The 13,967-nt window shown below is 38.6% G+C and overlaps 1 protein-coding gene across 9 annotated transcripts in view; it reads left to right on the forward strand.

The window, feature by feature from the left end:
• Positions 1-13,967, forward strand: part of LOC128694639 (retinal degeneration A) — a 350,420-nt gene that overhangs the window by 3,996 nt on the left and 332,457 nt on the right. For all 9 annotated transcript variants that reach the window (XR_011393410.1, XM_070095883.1, XM_053784803.2 and 6 more), the window contains exon 2: positions 8,062-8,224. Coding sequence is in view for 8 of the 9 variants with exons in the window: in XM_070095883.1 (XP_069951984.1) it covers positions 8,062-8,224 (163 nt within the window). In the remaining variant the exon portion in view is untranslated. The remainder of the gene's footprint in view (positions 1-8,061; positions 8,225-13,967) is intronic.

Below are 13,967 nucleotides of genomic sequence, written 5' to 3' on the forward strand. Positions count from 1 at the left end.
TATATATGTATATATATATATATATATATATATATATATATATATATATATATATATATATATTTTCAACAAGTCGGTCGTCTCCCACCGAGGCAGGGTGACCCAAAAAAGAAAGAAAATCCCCAAAAAGAAAATACTTTCATCATTCAACACTTTCACCACACTCACACATTATCACTGCTTTTGCAGAGGTGCCCAGAATACAACAGTTTAGAAGCATACACATATAAAGATACACAACATATCCCTCCAAACTGCCAATATCCCAAACCCCTCCTTTAAAGTGCAGGCATTGTACTTCCCATTTCCAGGACTCAAGTCCGACTATATGAAAATAACCGGTTTCCCTGAATCCCTTCACTAAATATTACCCTGCTCACACTCCAACAGATTGTCAGGTCCCAAGTATCATTCGTCTCCATTCACTCCTATCTAACACGCTCATGCACGCTTGCTGGAAGTCCAAGCCCCTCGCCCACAAAACCTCCTTTACCCCCTCTTTCCAACCCTTTCGAGGACGACCCCTACCCCTCTTTCCTTCCCCTATAGATTTATATGCTTTCCATGTCATTCTACTTTGATCCATTCTCTCTAAATGACCAAACCACCTCAACAACCCCTCTTCTGCCCTCTGACTAATGCTTTTATTAACTCCACACCTTCTCCTAATTTCCACACTCCGAATTTTCTGCATAATATTTACACCACACATTGCCCTTAGACAGGACATCTCCACTGCCTCCAACCGTCTCCTCGCTGCTGCATTTACCACTCAAGCTTCACATCCATATAAGAGTGTTGGTACTACTATACTTTCATACATTCCCTTCTTTGCCTCCATAAATAACGTTTTTTAACTCCACATATACCTCAACGCACCACTCACCTTTTTTCCCTCATCAATTCTATGATTAACCTCATCCTTCATAAATCCATCCGCCGACACGTCAACTCCCAAGTATCTGAAAACATTCACTTCTTCCATACTCCTCCTCCCCAATTTGATATCCAATTTTTCTTTAAATCATTTGATACCCTCATCACCTTACTCTTTTCTATGTTCACTTTCAACTTTCTACCTTTACACACATTCTCAAACTCATCCACTAACCTTTGCAATTTTTCTTTAGAATCACCCATAAGCACAGTATCATCAGCAAAAAGTAACTGTGTCAATTCCCATTTTGAATTTGATTCCCCATAATTTAATCTTACCCCTCTCCCGAACACCCTAGCATTTACTTCTTTTACAACCCCATCTATAAATATATTAAACAACCATGGTGACATTACACATCCCTGTCTAAGACCTACTTTTACCGGGAAGTATTCTCCGTCTCTTCTACACACCCTAACCTGAGCCTCACTATCCTCAAAAAAGCTCTTTACAGCATTTAGTAACTTACCACCTATTCCATAAACTTGCAACATCTGCCACATTGCTCCTCTATCCACTCTATCATATGCCTTTTCTAAATCCATAAATGCAATAAAAACTTTCCTACCTTTATCTAAATACTGTTCACATATATGCTTCAATGTAAACACTTGATCTACACATCCCCTACCCACTCTGAAGCCTCCTTGCTCATCCGCAATTCTACATTCTGTCTTACCTCTAATTCTTTCAATTATAACCCTACCGTATACTTTTCCTGGTATACTCAGTAAACTTATTCCTCTATAATTTTTACAGTCTCTTTTGTCCCCTTTCCCTTTATATAAAGGGACTATACATGCTCTCCGCCAATCCCTAGGTACCTTCCCCTCTTTCATACATTTATTAAACAAAAGTACCAACCACTCCAACACTATATCCCCCCCTGCTTTTAACATTTCTGTCATGATCCCATCAGTTCCAGCTGCTTTACCCCCTTTCATTCTACGTAATGCCTCACGTACCTCCACCACACTTACATTCTGCTCTTCTTCACTCCTAAAAGATGGTATACCTCCCTGGCCAGTGCATGAAATTACCGCCTCCCTTTCTTCCTCAACATTTAAAAGTTCCTCAAAATATTCTCGCCATCTACCTAATACCTCCCTCTCCCCATCTACTAACTCCCCTACTCTGTTTTTAACGGACAAATCCATACTTTCCCTAGGCTTTCTTAACTTGTTTAACTCCAAAATTTTTTTCTTATTTTCATTAAAATTTCTTGACAGTGCCTCTCCCACTCTTTCATCTGCTCTCCTTTTGCACTCTCTCACCACTCTCTTCACCTTTCTTTTACTCTCCATATACTCTGCTCTTCTTATAACACTTCTGCTTTGTAAAAACCTCTCGTAAGCTACCTTTTTCTCTTTTATCACACCCTTTACTTCATCATTCCACCAATCACTCCTCTTTCCTCCTGTCCCCACCCTCCTATAACCACAAACTTCTGCCCCACATTCTAATACTGCATTTTTAAAACTATTCCATCCCTCTTCAACCCCCCCACTACTCATCTTTGCACTAGCCCACCTTTCTGCCAATAGTCGCTTATATCTCGCCCGAACTTCCTCCTCCCTTAGTTTATACACTTTCACCTCCCTCTTACTTGTTGTTGCCACCTTCCTCTTTTCCCATCTACCTCTTACTCTAACTGTAGCTACAACTAAATAATGATCTGATATATCAGTTGCCCCTCTATAAACATGTACATCCTGGAGCCTACCCATCAACCTTTTATCCACCAATACATAATCTAACAAACTACTTTCATTACGTGCTACATCATACCTTGTATATTTATTTATCCTCTTTTTCATAAAATATGTATTACTTATTACCAAATTTCTTTCTACACATAGCTCAATTAAAGGCTCCCCATTTACATTTACCCCTGGCACCCCAAATTTACCTACTACTCCCTCCATAACATTTTTACCCACTTTAGCATTGAAATCTCCAACCACCATTACTCTCACACTTGATTCAAAACTCCCCACGCATTCACTCAGCATTTCCCAGAATCTCTCTCTCTCCTCTACACTTCTCTCTTCTCCAGGTGCATACACGCTTACTATAACCCACTTTTCACATCCAATCTTTATTTTACTCCACATAATCCTTGAATTTATGCATTTGTAGTCCCTCTTTTCCTGCCATAGCTTATCCTTCAACATTATTGCTACTCCTTCTTTAGCTCTAACTCTATTTGAAACCCCTAACCTAATCCCATTTATTCCTCTCCATTGAAACTCTCCCACCCCCTTCAGCTTTGTTTCACTTAAAGCCAGGACATCCAGCTTCTTCTCATTCATAACATCCACAATCATCTCTTTCTTATCATTTGCACAACATCCACGCACAATCAGACTTCCCACTTTGACAATTTTCTTCTTCGTATTCTTTTTAGTAATCTTTACAGGAAAAGGGGTTACTAGCCCATTGTTCCCGGCATTTTAGTTGACTTTTACAACACGTATGGCTTACGGAGGAAAGATTCTTATTCCACTTCCCCATGGATATAAAAGGAAAAGTAATAAGACCAAGAACTATTAAGATAAAATCAAAGAAAACTCAGATGAGTGTGTATAAATAAATGTGTACATGTATGTGTAGTGTGACCTAAGTGTAAGTAGAAGTAGCAAGACGTACCTGTAATCTTGCATATTTATGAGACAGACAAAAGACACCAGCAATCCTACCATCATGTAAAACAATTACAGGCTTTCATTTTACACTCACTTGGCAGGACGGTAGTACCTCCCTGGGTGGTTGCTGTCTACCAACCTACTACCTCTATATATATATATATATATATATATATATATATATATATATATATATATATATATATATATATATATATATATATATATATATATATATATGTGTGTGTGTGTGTGTGTCGTGCCGAATATGTAAAACTGGTCAATTAGCAAGAACTCATTTAAAATTAAGTCCTTTCTAAAATTTTCTCTTGTACGTTTAAAGATATATTTTTTCATTAATGTTAATGTAAAAATTTTTAATTTTGCACCAAAAGAACCTTAGAAAACTTACCTAACCTTATTATAACAAGAACAATTTATTTTAGCCTAACCCAACTATATATATTTTAGATTTGTTTACAATAATTTAATACTAAACAAACGCTGTGAAATATATTTTTTTCGTTAGGTTCAGAATGATTCTGGCGAAATTATTGCATACACAAATTTTCACTTGTCCTATATGGCAAGATGAGCGTTGCTATTTAAGCCAAGATCGCAAGTTCTGCCTATTCAGCACGACATATATATATATATATATATATATATATATATATATATATATATATATATATATATATATATATATATATATATATATATATATATATATATATTATTATTATTATTATTATTATTATTATTATTATTATTACACGTCGGCCGTTTCCCACCGAGGCAGGGTGACAGAAAAAGAAAAAAAAAACCTTTCTTCATTGAACACTTTCACCATCACTCGTACATAATCACTGTCTTTGCAGAGGCGCTCAGATACAACAGTTTAAAAGTGAACCTCCAAACTGCCAGTATCCCAAACCCCTCCTTTAAAGGAGGGGTACTTTCCATTTCCAGGACTCAAGTCAGGCTAACCGGTTTCCTCGAATCCCTTCACAAAATATTACCTTGCTCACACTCCAGCAGCTTCTCAGGTCCCAAGAACCATTCGTCTCCATTCACTCCTATCTAACACGCTCCCGCACGCTTGCTGGAAATCCTAGCCCCTCGCCCACAAAACCCCCCTTACCCCCCCTCCAACCTTTTCGGGGATGACCCCTACCCCGCCTTCCTTTCCTTACAGATTTATATGTTATCCAATCATTCTGCTTTGTTTCATTCTCTCTAAATGACCAAATCACGTCAACGGCCCCTCTTCAGCCCTCTGACTAATGTTTTTAGTAACTCCACACATTGCCCTTACACACGGCACCTCCACTGCCTCCAGCCGCCTCCTCGCTGCAGCATTTACAACCTATGCTTGACACCTATATAAGAGTGTTGGTACCACTATACTTTCGTACATTCCCTTCTTAGCCTCCATGGATAACGTTCTTTGTCTCCACCTCAATGCACCACTCACCTTTTTTCTTTCATCAATTTTGTGGTTAACCTCATCCTTCATAAACCCATCCACTGACAAGTCATCTCCCAAATATTTGAAAACATTAAATTCTTCCATACTCCCTCCAATGTGATATCCAATTTTTCTTTAAATCGTTTGATAACGTCATCACCTTACTCTTATTTATGTTCACTTTCAACTTTCTACCTTTACACACCCTCCCAAACTTGTCCGCTAACCTTTTGCAACTTTTCTTTAGAATCGCCCAAAAGCACGGTATCAGCGAAAAGTAACTGTGTCAGTTCCCATTTTGTATTTGATTCCCCATAATTTAATCCCACCCGTCTCCCCAACATCCTAGCATTTACTTCTTTTACACCATCTATAAATATGTTAAACAACCATGGTGACGTTACACATCCCTGTCTAAGACCTACTTTTACTGGGAAGTAATCTCTCCTACACACCCTAACCTGAGCCTTGCTATCCTCATGAAAACTTTTTACAGCATTTAGTAACTTAATTCCTATTCCATACACTTGCAACATCTGCCACATTACTCTTCTGTCCACTCTAGCATATGCCTTTTTTAAATCCATAAATGCAATGAAAACTTCCTTACCTTTATCTAAATACTATTCGCATATATGCTTCAGTGTTAACATTTGATCTACACATCCCCTATCCATTCTAAAGCCTTGCTCATCTGCAATCCTGCTCTCTGTTTTACCTTTAATTCTTTCAATAATAACCCTACCATACACTTTACCTGGAATTATACACGCTCTCTGCCAATCCCTAGGTACCTTCCCCTCTTTCATACATTTATTAAACCAAAATACCAACCACTCCAACACTATATCCCCCCCTGCTTTTAAAATTTGTCATGATCCCGTCAGTTCCAGCTGCTTTACCCCTTTCATTCTACGTAATGCCTCAAGTACCATCCCTACACTCGCATCCTGCTCTTCTTCACTCCTAAAAGATGTTGTACCTCCCTGGCCAGTTCATGAAATTACTGCCTCCCTTTCTTCATCGACCTTTAAAAGTTCCTCAAAATATTCCCGCCATCTACTAAGTCCCCTACTCTGTTTTTAACTGACAAATCCGTTCGTTCCTTAGGCTTTTGTAACTTGTTTATCCCCAAATTTTTTCATATTCTCAGCAAAATTTCTTGACATTGCCTCTCCCATTCTATCATTTGCTTTCCTTTAGCACTCTCTCCCTATTCTCTTCACCTTTCTTTTACACTCCATGTACTCTGCCCTTCTTATATCACTTCTGCTTTGTAAAAAACCTCTCATAAGCTACCTATTTCTCTTTCATTGCACCCTTTACCTCATTCCACCAATCACTCCTCCTTCCTCCTGCACCCACTCTCCTATATCTACAAACTTCTACCCCATATTCTAATATTGCGTTATTAAAAGTATCCCATCCCTCTTCAAATCCCCACCCCACTACCCGTACTTGCACTAGCCCACCTTTCTGCCAATAGTTGCTTATATCTCACCCTAACTTCCTCCTCCCTTAGTTTATAAACTTTCACCTCTCTTACTGTTACCATTTTCCTTTTGTCCCATTTACCTCTTAGTCTGACTGTAGCTACAACTAAGTAATGATCTGATATATCCGTTGCCCCCTCTATAAACATATACATCCTGAAGCCTACCCATCAACCTTTTATCTATATATAAAATCTATACGTAAAATCACAGAAGCAGGATAATCACAGTTAAAATATTAACTAATTTCGAGTAATCAAGTGATCATCATCAGACAGTGAGGTAAAAATGAGAGTGCAAGACTTTCATCTTGGAAAACATCTTAGAAGCCTACAGAAGGAAATGTCTTCCGTCAAGAGTGTTAGTACGGCCATACCATGTGACCTTCCTTGACATTGCGACTCTACTCAGAAACGTTAACGTCATTATTGTACTTAAAAGAATACATAGAAGAATTTTTTTACAAATTCCCCATAAAATATTGTTGGTTATGTTTATAATATACAGTCATTGGTTGGCTAAATAGAATTGTTCATGATAATGGTAAATATTATGGACAAGTGGATGATGTCTTATGATTGTCTCAAGAACAAAGATCTAATGTACATATGCTAAATTTTATGTAGGACAGACTGGTAAAAGCCTGAAATTAAGATTACAAGCAACAAGAGTCTAGCATTAGGGCTTGCCAGAGATCGGATGCTCTGTTGATTCATATACGAGTTTTTGATCGTCCTAATAACTGGTAAAGAACCGAGAAAGTTGCTACATGCATGTTAATAGTTGAACGAAATGTAATCTAATTTGTATAAAAAATGGTACCGATTGCAATGTGAGTTTAAGTGACGGACTTTATGAGCCAAATACAATGAAAATTAATACAATTTCTGATAATTTTCAGCTATACTGATAAAATAACCTCTTCACCTGACATGTCGCACTTGACGTGACCTAGTTTGGGTTAATATGTACTTCAGGTCCAGAAGTGAGGTACCACTTCTCTGATTATGAGAGGTCCTCATGCGAGGACCATCTGCATTTGAAGTCTTTTATATGTCAGTTCAATATGCATGGTGCAGTATATTCGCTAAATGAAACATGAGGGATTTGGGCTTTTTATTTAATAATAATAATTGAAAAGATATAGCAATTGGATTAATTAGTTCAGTGTTCATCAGGTGTATTTCAAACTCTAATATTGAACTGTGCATATTTGAATTATACTCAAATGATTTAAAAAAATGTGTGTTCTTATTATTAGTAGCATAAGTTGGTACTCTACTCCTGCAACCACATATAAATGAGTACTTACACAAGCATTCTCACACGTACATGCACGTACACAGAGGAATCGATGTATGTGAACAGGTTATGTATATCTATGTATATACACACCAACTTTATAACTTTTTTTATGATTTAAGTGTTCTTAACTATAAACAAACTGTTTTTGTTTGAGGATGGTCGGTGAGTGTGTCATATAACTGATGCAGTGCGTGTGTTTCTCTGCCACAGGAAGGCCATCAACTCTGAGGTGGAGATTCAGTGTGAGAATGGAGAGAGGAGAGTCTTGCGCTCCACCTGTGACTGGAATGAAGGAGCCATTAATGGTGACCACTTGTGGTGCCCCACCTCAGCCTCTGGTGACTTCTGCTACGTTGGCGAGGACTTCTGCTGTGTGAGTACCTGATATACTGAGTTGTTGTCCTCTGTAGGTGGGAGTTTTCTTTTGATGAATTAATTGAGGAATCTTGCTGAAGAAACAAAAAAGAGAAAGATTATTATTTTTGAAGGAAGGTTTCTTGGAGAGTCTTTCGATTTAGTGGGTTCTGTAAAATGGAAGTTATCAAGAAGGTTTACACAGTGTGGTGTTTTCTTAATGTATTCATACAAAGGAATATGTATTTTCCTTTATTTAAATCTCTGTGCTTCATCGTTTGTGTGAGTGTGTTTAGGGTCGTGTTCGTTTAAGAGTATGTAAATACTCCAGTGTTTTCCTTGGACCTGAGCATGTTTATTCAGATATAACCTCCGAGCTAAATGTTGTTATTTTCTTTCGCATTAGATAATTAGATAAGGATTTTAATGGCTTCTGTCCCAGCTGGTTTGGTAATAGGAGGAATTACGTACGTACGCTGTGTGCTTATCTAGTTGTTTGCAGGGAGCGATTCGTTTCGTAGCTCCTGGCCAAGCTACTAACTGTTTTACTGTTTACTGACTTTTTGTACTGTCTCAAAACTATGTTTCGAATTGGTTTCTACCAAACATTTGGCTGCTAGATAGAGCTCAACGCTAATAAGTGGAAAATTCTTAGAATCTGAGAGGAAATGAGAAGACTGGAGCCGGATGACAGTGGTGTAGGAGTGGGAGGTGCGGGAAACTACAGGTATAAAGAGTTTTAGGATTAAACATTACACAGAATATGTAGCCAGAGGTTTTATTCTCTCTCTGTTTCGTCAGCATATACAGGGCTAGTGAGTAAAGAAAATTGCTCTCGACTCTGTTCACCATTGTCGAGCCGAAGTTAGGCTGCGCTAGCATGGAGCCTACACAAGGTGAAGCAGTCTCAAGAGGTGAGGAATCTACCTTGCTGGGACAGTATTACAACGTACCACATGCTCAGAGAAATTGATAAGGCGACCCGGGAGAGAATAATTTATAATGCTACGACTAGGAGAAAGAGGCACAGTTTAAAAAAGACAGACACAGACACACACACGGCCTGACGATACTAGAGGACAGGAGGATCAGGGGAGACATGATAACGACATATAAAATACTGCGCGGAATAGACAAGGTGAACAAAGACAGGATGTTCCAGAGATAGGACACACAAACAAGGGGTCACAGTTGGAAGTTGAAGACTCAGATGAATCAAAGGGATGTTAGGAAGTATTTCTTTAGTCATAGAGTTGTCAGGCAGTGGAATAGCCTAGAAATTGACGTAGTGGAGGCGGGAACCATATATAGTCTTAAGACGAGGTTTGATAAAGCTCGTGGAGCAGAGAGAGAGAAGGCCTAGTAGCAATCAGTGAAGAGGCGGGGCCAGGAGCTATGACTCCTGCAACCACAAATAGGTGAGTACACACACACACACACACACGAAAGAGAGAGAGAGAGAGCCAGAGTGATGTAATGAAATAATTCTGAAAATACTAAGGCAATGGAATGACAAACTCAAAGTAGTTTCGACTATTTCCCTACGTAGTTCCAAGAACAGGTATGATTAAAGCCCAAGAGGCTAGGATGCAATAGAGATGGTAGTTTGTATGAAGGTAAAGAGCGAAGGCTCAGAGAGCTTCAGACACACTCTTAAGGTAGGAAATATACAGATCAAGAGGGTGTACAGAGAACCTTCACTTCCTGTCTCGGTTCAAATTTCTATAATAATAGGAGGTATTGCCTCGATATCTGCATACTCAACTCTATTCCTACGAGAGGAAGAGGCTTGTCAGGTGATGCAAATATCCCGTTGAAGAGCAAAGGTGCAGCGATTATACTGAGATGACTCAGTAAGTCGAGACGTTTTAATACTTTTCCTGTTTTATATATATATATATATATATATATATATATATATATATATATATATATATATATATATATATATATATATATATATATATATATATATATATTATTGTTGTTATTATTATTAAGTTAATTGCCAACTCCTAAATATCTTCAAGACTGTAATTGATAAGTAAATTCCTTCAGTCGACTCCTGATCAGCCGGTCTGTTGTGCCTACGCTGGAATGTGTCCTGCTAGCACAAATAGTGTGAATTAAGAACTTCAACCATGAGACCTGGTCTGGGACCTAGACGGTCTGGGTCAACAGATAGAAACAGATCAGTGGAAACAAATCAATGAGTATCGTAGGTACAAATCACTTTTTACCCTTTGTATGACAACCATTTATTTTCAACAATTTATTCCCCATTCTTAAATATAAAAATGTTAAATTATTTGCAAAATCTAGTTGAGTAAATATTTTAGGCAGTGCATATTGCACACTATTTGTCGTGAGCGTTGAGGTGGTTTTTGAGTGCATATGTTAAGTCACAACCACAATACTAATGGTGTCGTTTGGCCAAATGGCGGGTGATTTGCAGACATTAAAGCCCATGTCATTAGGTAAAGTCGTATAACTTTGAGACAGGAGATTTTTTAGTGTGTGTGTATGTGTGTACTCGCTTAGTTGTACTCGCTTAGTTGTACTCGCTTAGTTGTACTCGCTTAGTTGTACTCGCTTAGTTGTACTCACCTAGTTGTGGTTACAGGGGTCGATTCACAGCTCCTGGCCCCGCCTCTTCACAGGCCGCTACTAGGACACACTTCCCGCTCCATGAGTTTTATCATACCTCTTCTTAAAGCTATGTATGGATCTTGCCTCCACTACATCACTCCCCAGGCTATTCCACTTTCGGACAACTGAGACTGAAGAAATACTTCCTAACATCCATGTGGTTCATCTGAGTCTTCAACTTCCCACTGTGACCCCTTGTTGCTGTGTCCCATCTCTGGAACATCCTGTCTCTGTCCACCTTGTCGATTCCTCTCGTGTGCGCGCGCGCGTGCATGTGCATATGCGTGCGCTCACCTATTTATGGTTGCAGGGGTCGATTCATAGCTCGTGTGTGTGTACGTTCGTCAAATGCGCTTGTCGATAGAACCTTGGTTTTGTTTTGCGTCAGTACGCACGTAAAAATTTTTCTTGTGATAGTAATATTCACAGTATTGGCGTCAGTAATAGTAGAACCAGGAGAGCAGGTATATAGATACATACAGTAAATAAAATGCTTGTATGTAATAAATAATGTAAATAAAAAAAATATTTAAGTAGGTAATTAGTCTTTTGAACCAATCATCTGCTTGACTACACTTAAAAAAAAATTAAATAAAATTGAAGTATGAATCAAAGGTTTCAGTGGAATTTTTGTCGCACTCTTGTCTTAGTCCGTCGTAAAAAAAAAACAGAAATGAATAAATTTTGCATGACTCAACGGGTGTCAAAGGTTGCTTCACACTTGACTTACAGGAGGCAGTGGAGGGAGTGTGTGAGGTGGTGGTGGTGGTCGTCTTACAGCCAGTTTCAAGGTGGAGAGATAGCAAGAGGTGCAAAATCCACTGAGATCGTGTACTACTCACGTATAGTAAGGAAAAAAAAACGCTGAAACGACTGGGAGCGTGTTAAAGCAGCGAGATGTCATAACATGTACTTGAATAATGCTTGACAGCCTGACATAACAACTTACTGGAGTGAGAGATATGGCAGAAAATTGATAGAATAAACTTAGTAAAGAGAAGAACAAATAGGCACAATACCGTGACTGGAAAAATGCACAGATAACCCGCATATAAGAAAGAGGAGCTTACGACGACGTTTCGGTCCAGCATGGACCATTTACAGAGTAACACATAAGTCGGACCGAAACGTCGTCGTAAGCTCTTGTCTATGTTCAGGTTATTTGTGTACTCAAGAACAGTGGTGCTCTAAGCACAATTAGAGAACAATGTCAATATTAGGTGTTCACGACTCCTCTCCCTTCTACCAGCAGATTTATATATTCTTGCTGGATCAAAAATAAAAAGTTTTCAAGAGAACATTGGACCACTACCGTCTACTGGTGCCCAATTATTTTGTTTGATGGGTCTGTAGACCTGCGCCAATAACAGCACTTGTGTTCCTCAGTCTTATATCTGACATACACAGTGGTTTGTATCATCAATATTTTTATGAGAATGGCGTCCATGGAGTCTACAGGGAATCTTCAAGTACATATATATATATAAAATATATATATATATATATATATATATATATATATATATATATATATATATATATATATATATATATATATATATATATACTAAGCCTTTCAACAAGCCATAGACAATATCAGTTGCTCCATTATAGAAGATTCAAGGAAATAAACACTGAAACTTGGTATAAAAAAATCGAATCATTCAGTAGAGTGGAAGTTCACTGTGAGAGACTTGGAAGCGACAGTGTTAGAGGATCTTACATTCAAGTATCACAACAGTGTTGTTATCGCTACTGCAGGGAAAATAATAGGTTGGATAACTAGAATTTTCAAAACGAGATGCCAAGCCTGTGATATTCTTCAAGTCACTTGTTCTCTCCAGGCCGGAATATTGCTGTATACTAACGGTCCCTTTCAAGGCAGGCGAAATTAGAGCTAGGAGCGGTACAGAGGACTCAGCTGCCTTTATAAATTCAGTTTGAAGTTCCCTGAATTGTTTGAATTCCCTTGAATTGTTCTCTTGGGAACGTAGGCGAAAAAAGTACCTTATGCCGGTTTCGGGAGTCGTCGTATCCCCACGGCCTGGTACGAGAACAGACCTGGTCGCTCGCCAGATCAACTAGGTTGTTGCTGCTGGCAGTATACAGTTCAACATAATCGCCACAGCCTGGCTTATCAGAAACTGATTTGAACAACCTATCATGTTCCCTCTTGAAAATAGCTATTGGTTTGTGGGTAATTCTCCTTATGCACGCAGGAAGGGCGTTGAGAAGTCGAGAACCTCCTTCACTTACCGAGTTTCCTTGCTTTCGTTTGGATTGAAGGTTTGCGACGAGTCTCCAGGATTTTCTAAGTATAAATTACGATGTGCCTTTCTCGTCTGCTTCTTGCATTCGCAAGAATTAACTTGAACTTTTGGCTGAATTTATATGGACACTGAAGATTCTCTCTTTACCTCAGCAATTTTGTGTGCCTTGGAAGGGGCAGTTAGTATAGCCTGGCGAGAACAAGTGACTTAAAGAGCATTATCATTGGCGCAGCATCTCTTGCAGCATCATTTTAATTGCAGTAGCGACAAAAACTTTGTTGTGATCCATGAATGCTAGGTCTGACATCACTACCAAGTCTCGCACATAGACCTTACACTATTGAACGATTTGAGTTTGTCATGTGTTCCATTTAATTAGTTACTTCCTCCAGCCTTCCATAGTGGAACAGGTGAACTTGTCCACACTGAGCATCATATTGCTGTCTGAGTAACGTACCAACACTTGATTTATAATCCCTTCCAAAATTTGCCGTGTCTTCGACGGACGCTACTCCAGTAAAGATTCTGGTGTCATCAGAAAAGGATGTTACGGTGCTATGATTTATGACCTTGGCTATGTCACATATAAGAATAAGAAACAGAAATGGGGTCGATTACTCTGCCTCGAGTGAATTTTTTTTTTTTTACTGTATCACCTTCCGACTTAACTCTGCTACTTTCTGGATTTTAAGAAGTTAATGTCCGTCTGCCCACTTTCCTAGTTATTTGTTTTGCACACATTTTGAGAATGCAGATGTAATATATACAGACTTTGCAAAAGCCTTCGACAAGTGTGACCATGGCGTAATAGCGCACAAAATGCGTGCTAAAGGAATAACAGGA

Source organism: Cherax quadricarinatus, chromosome 51 (genome assembly GCF_038502225.1).
Source record: "Cherax quadricarinatus isolate ZL_2023a chromosome 51, ASM3850222v1, whole genome shotgun sequence".
In the NCBI taxonomy this organism is placed as follows: Eukaryota; Metazoa; Arthropoda; class Malacostraca; order Decapoda; family Parastacidae; genus Cherax; species Cherax quadricarinatus.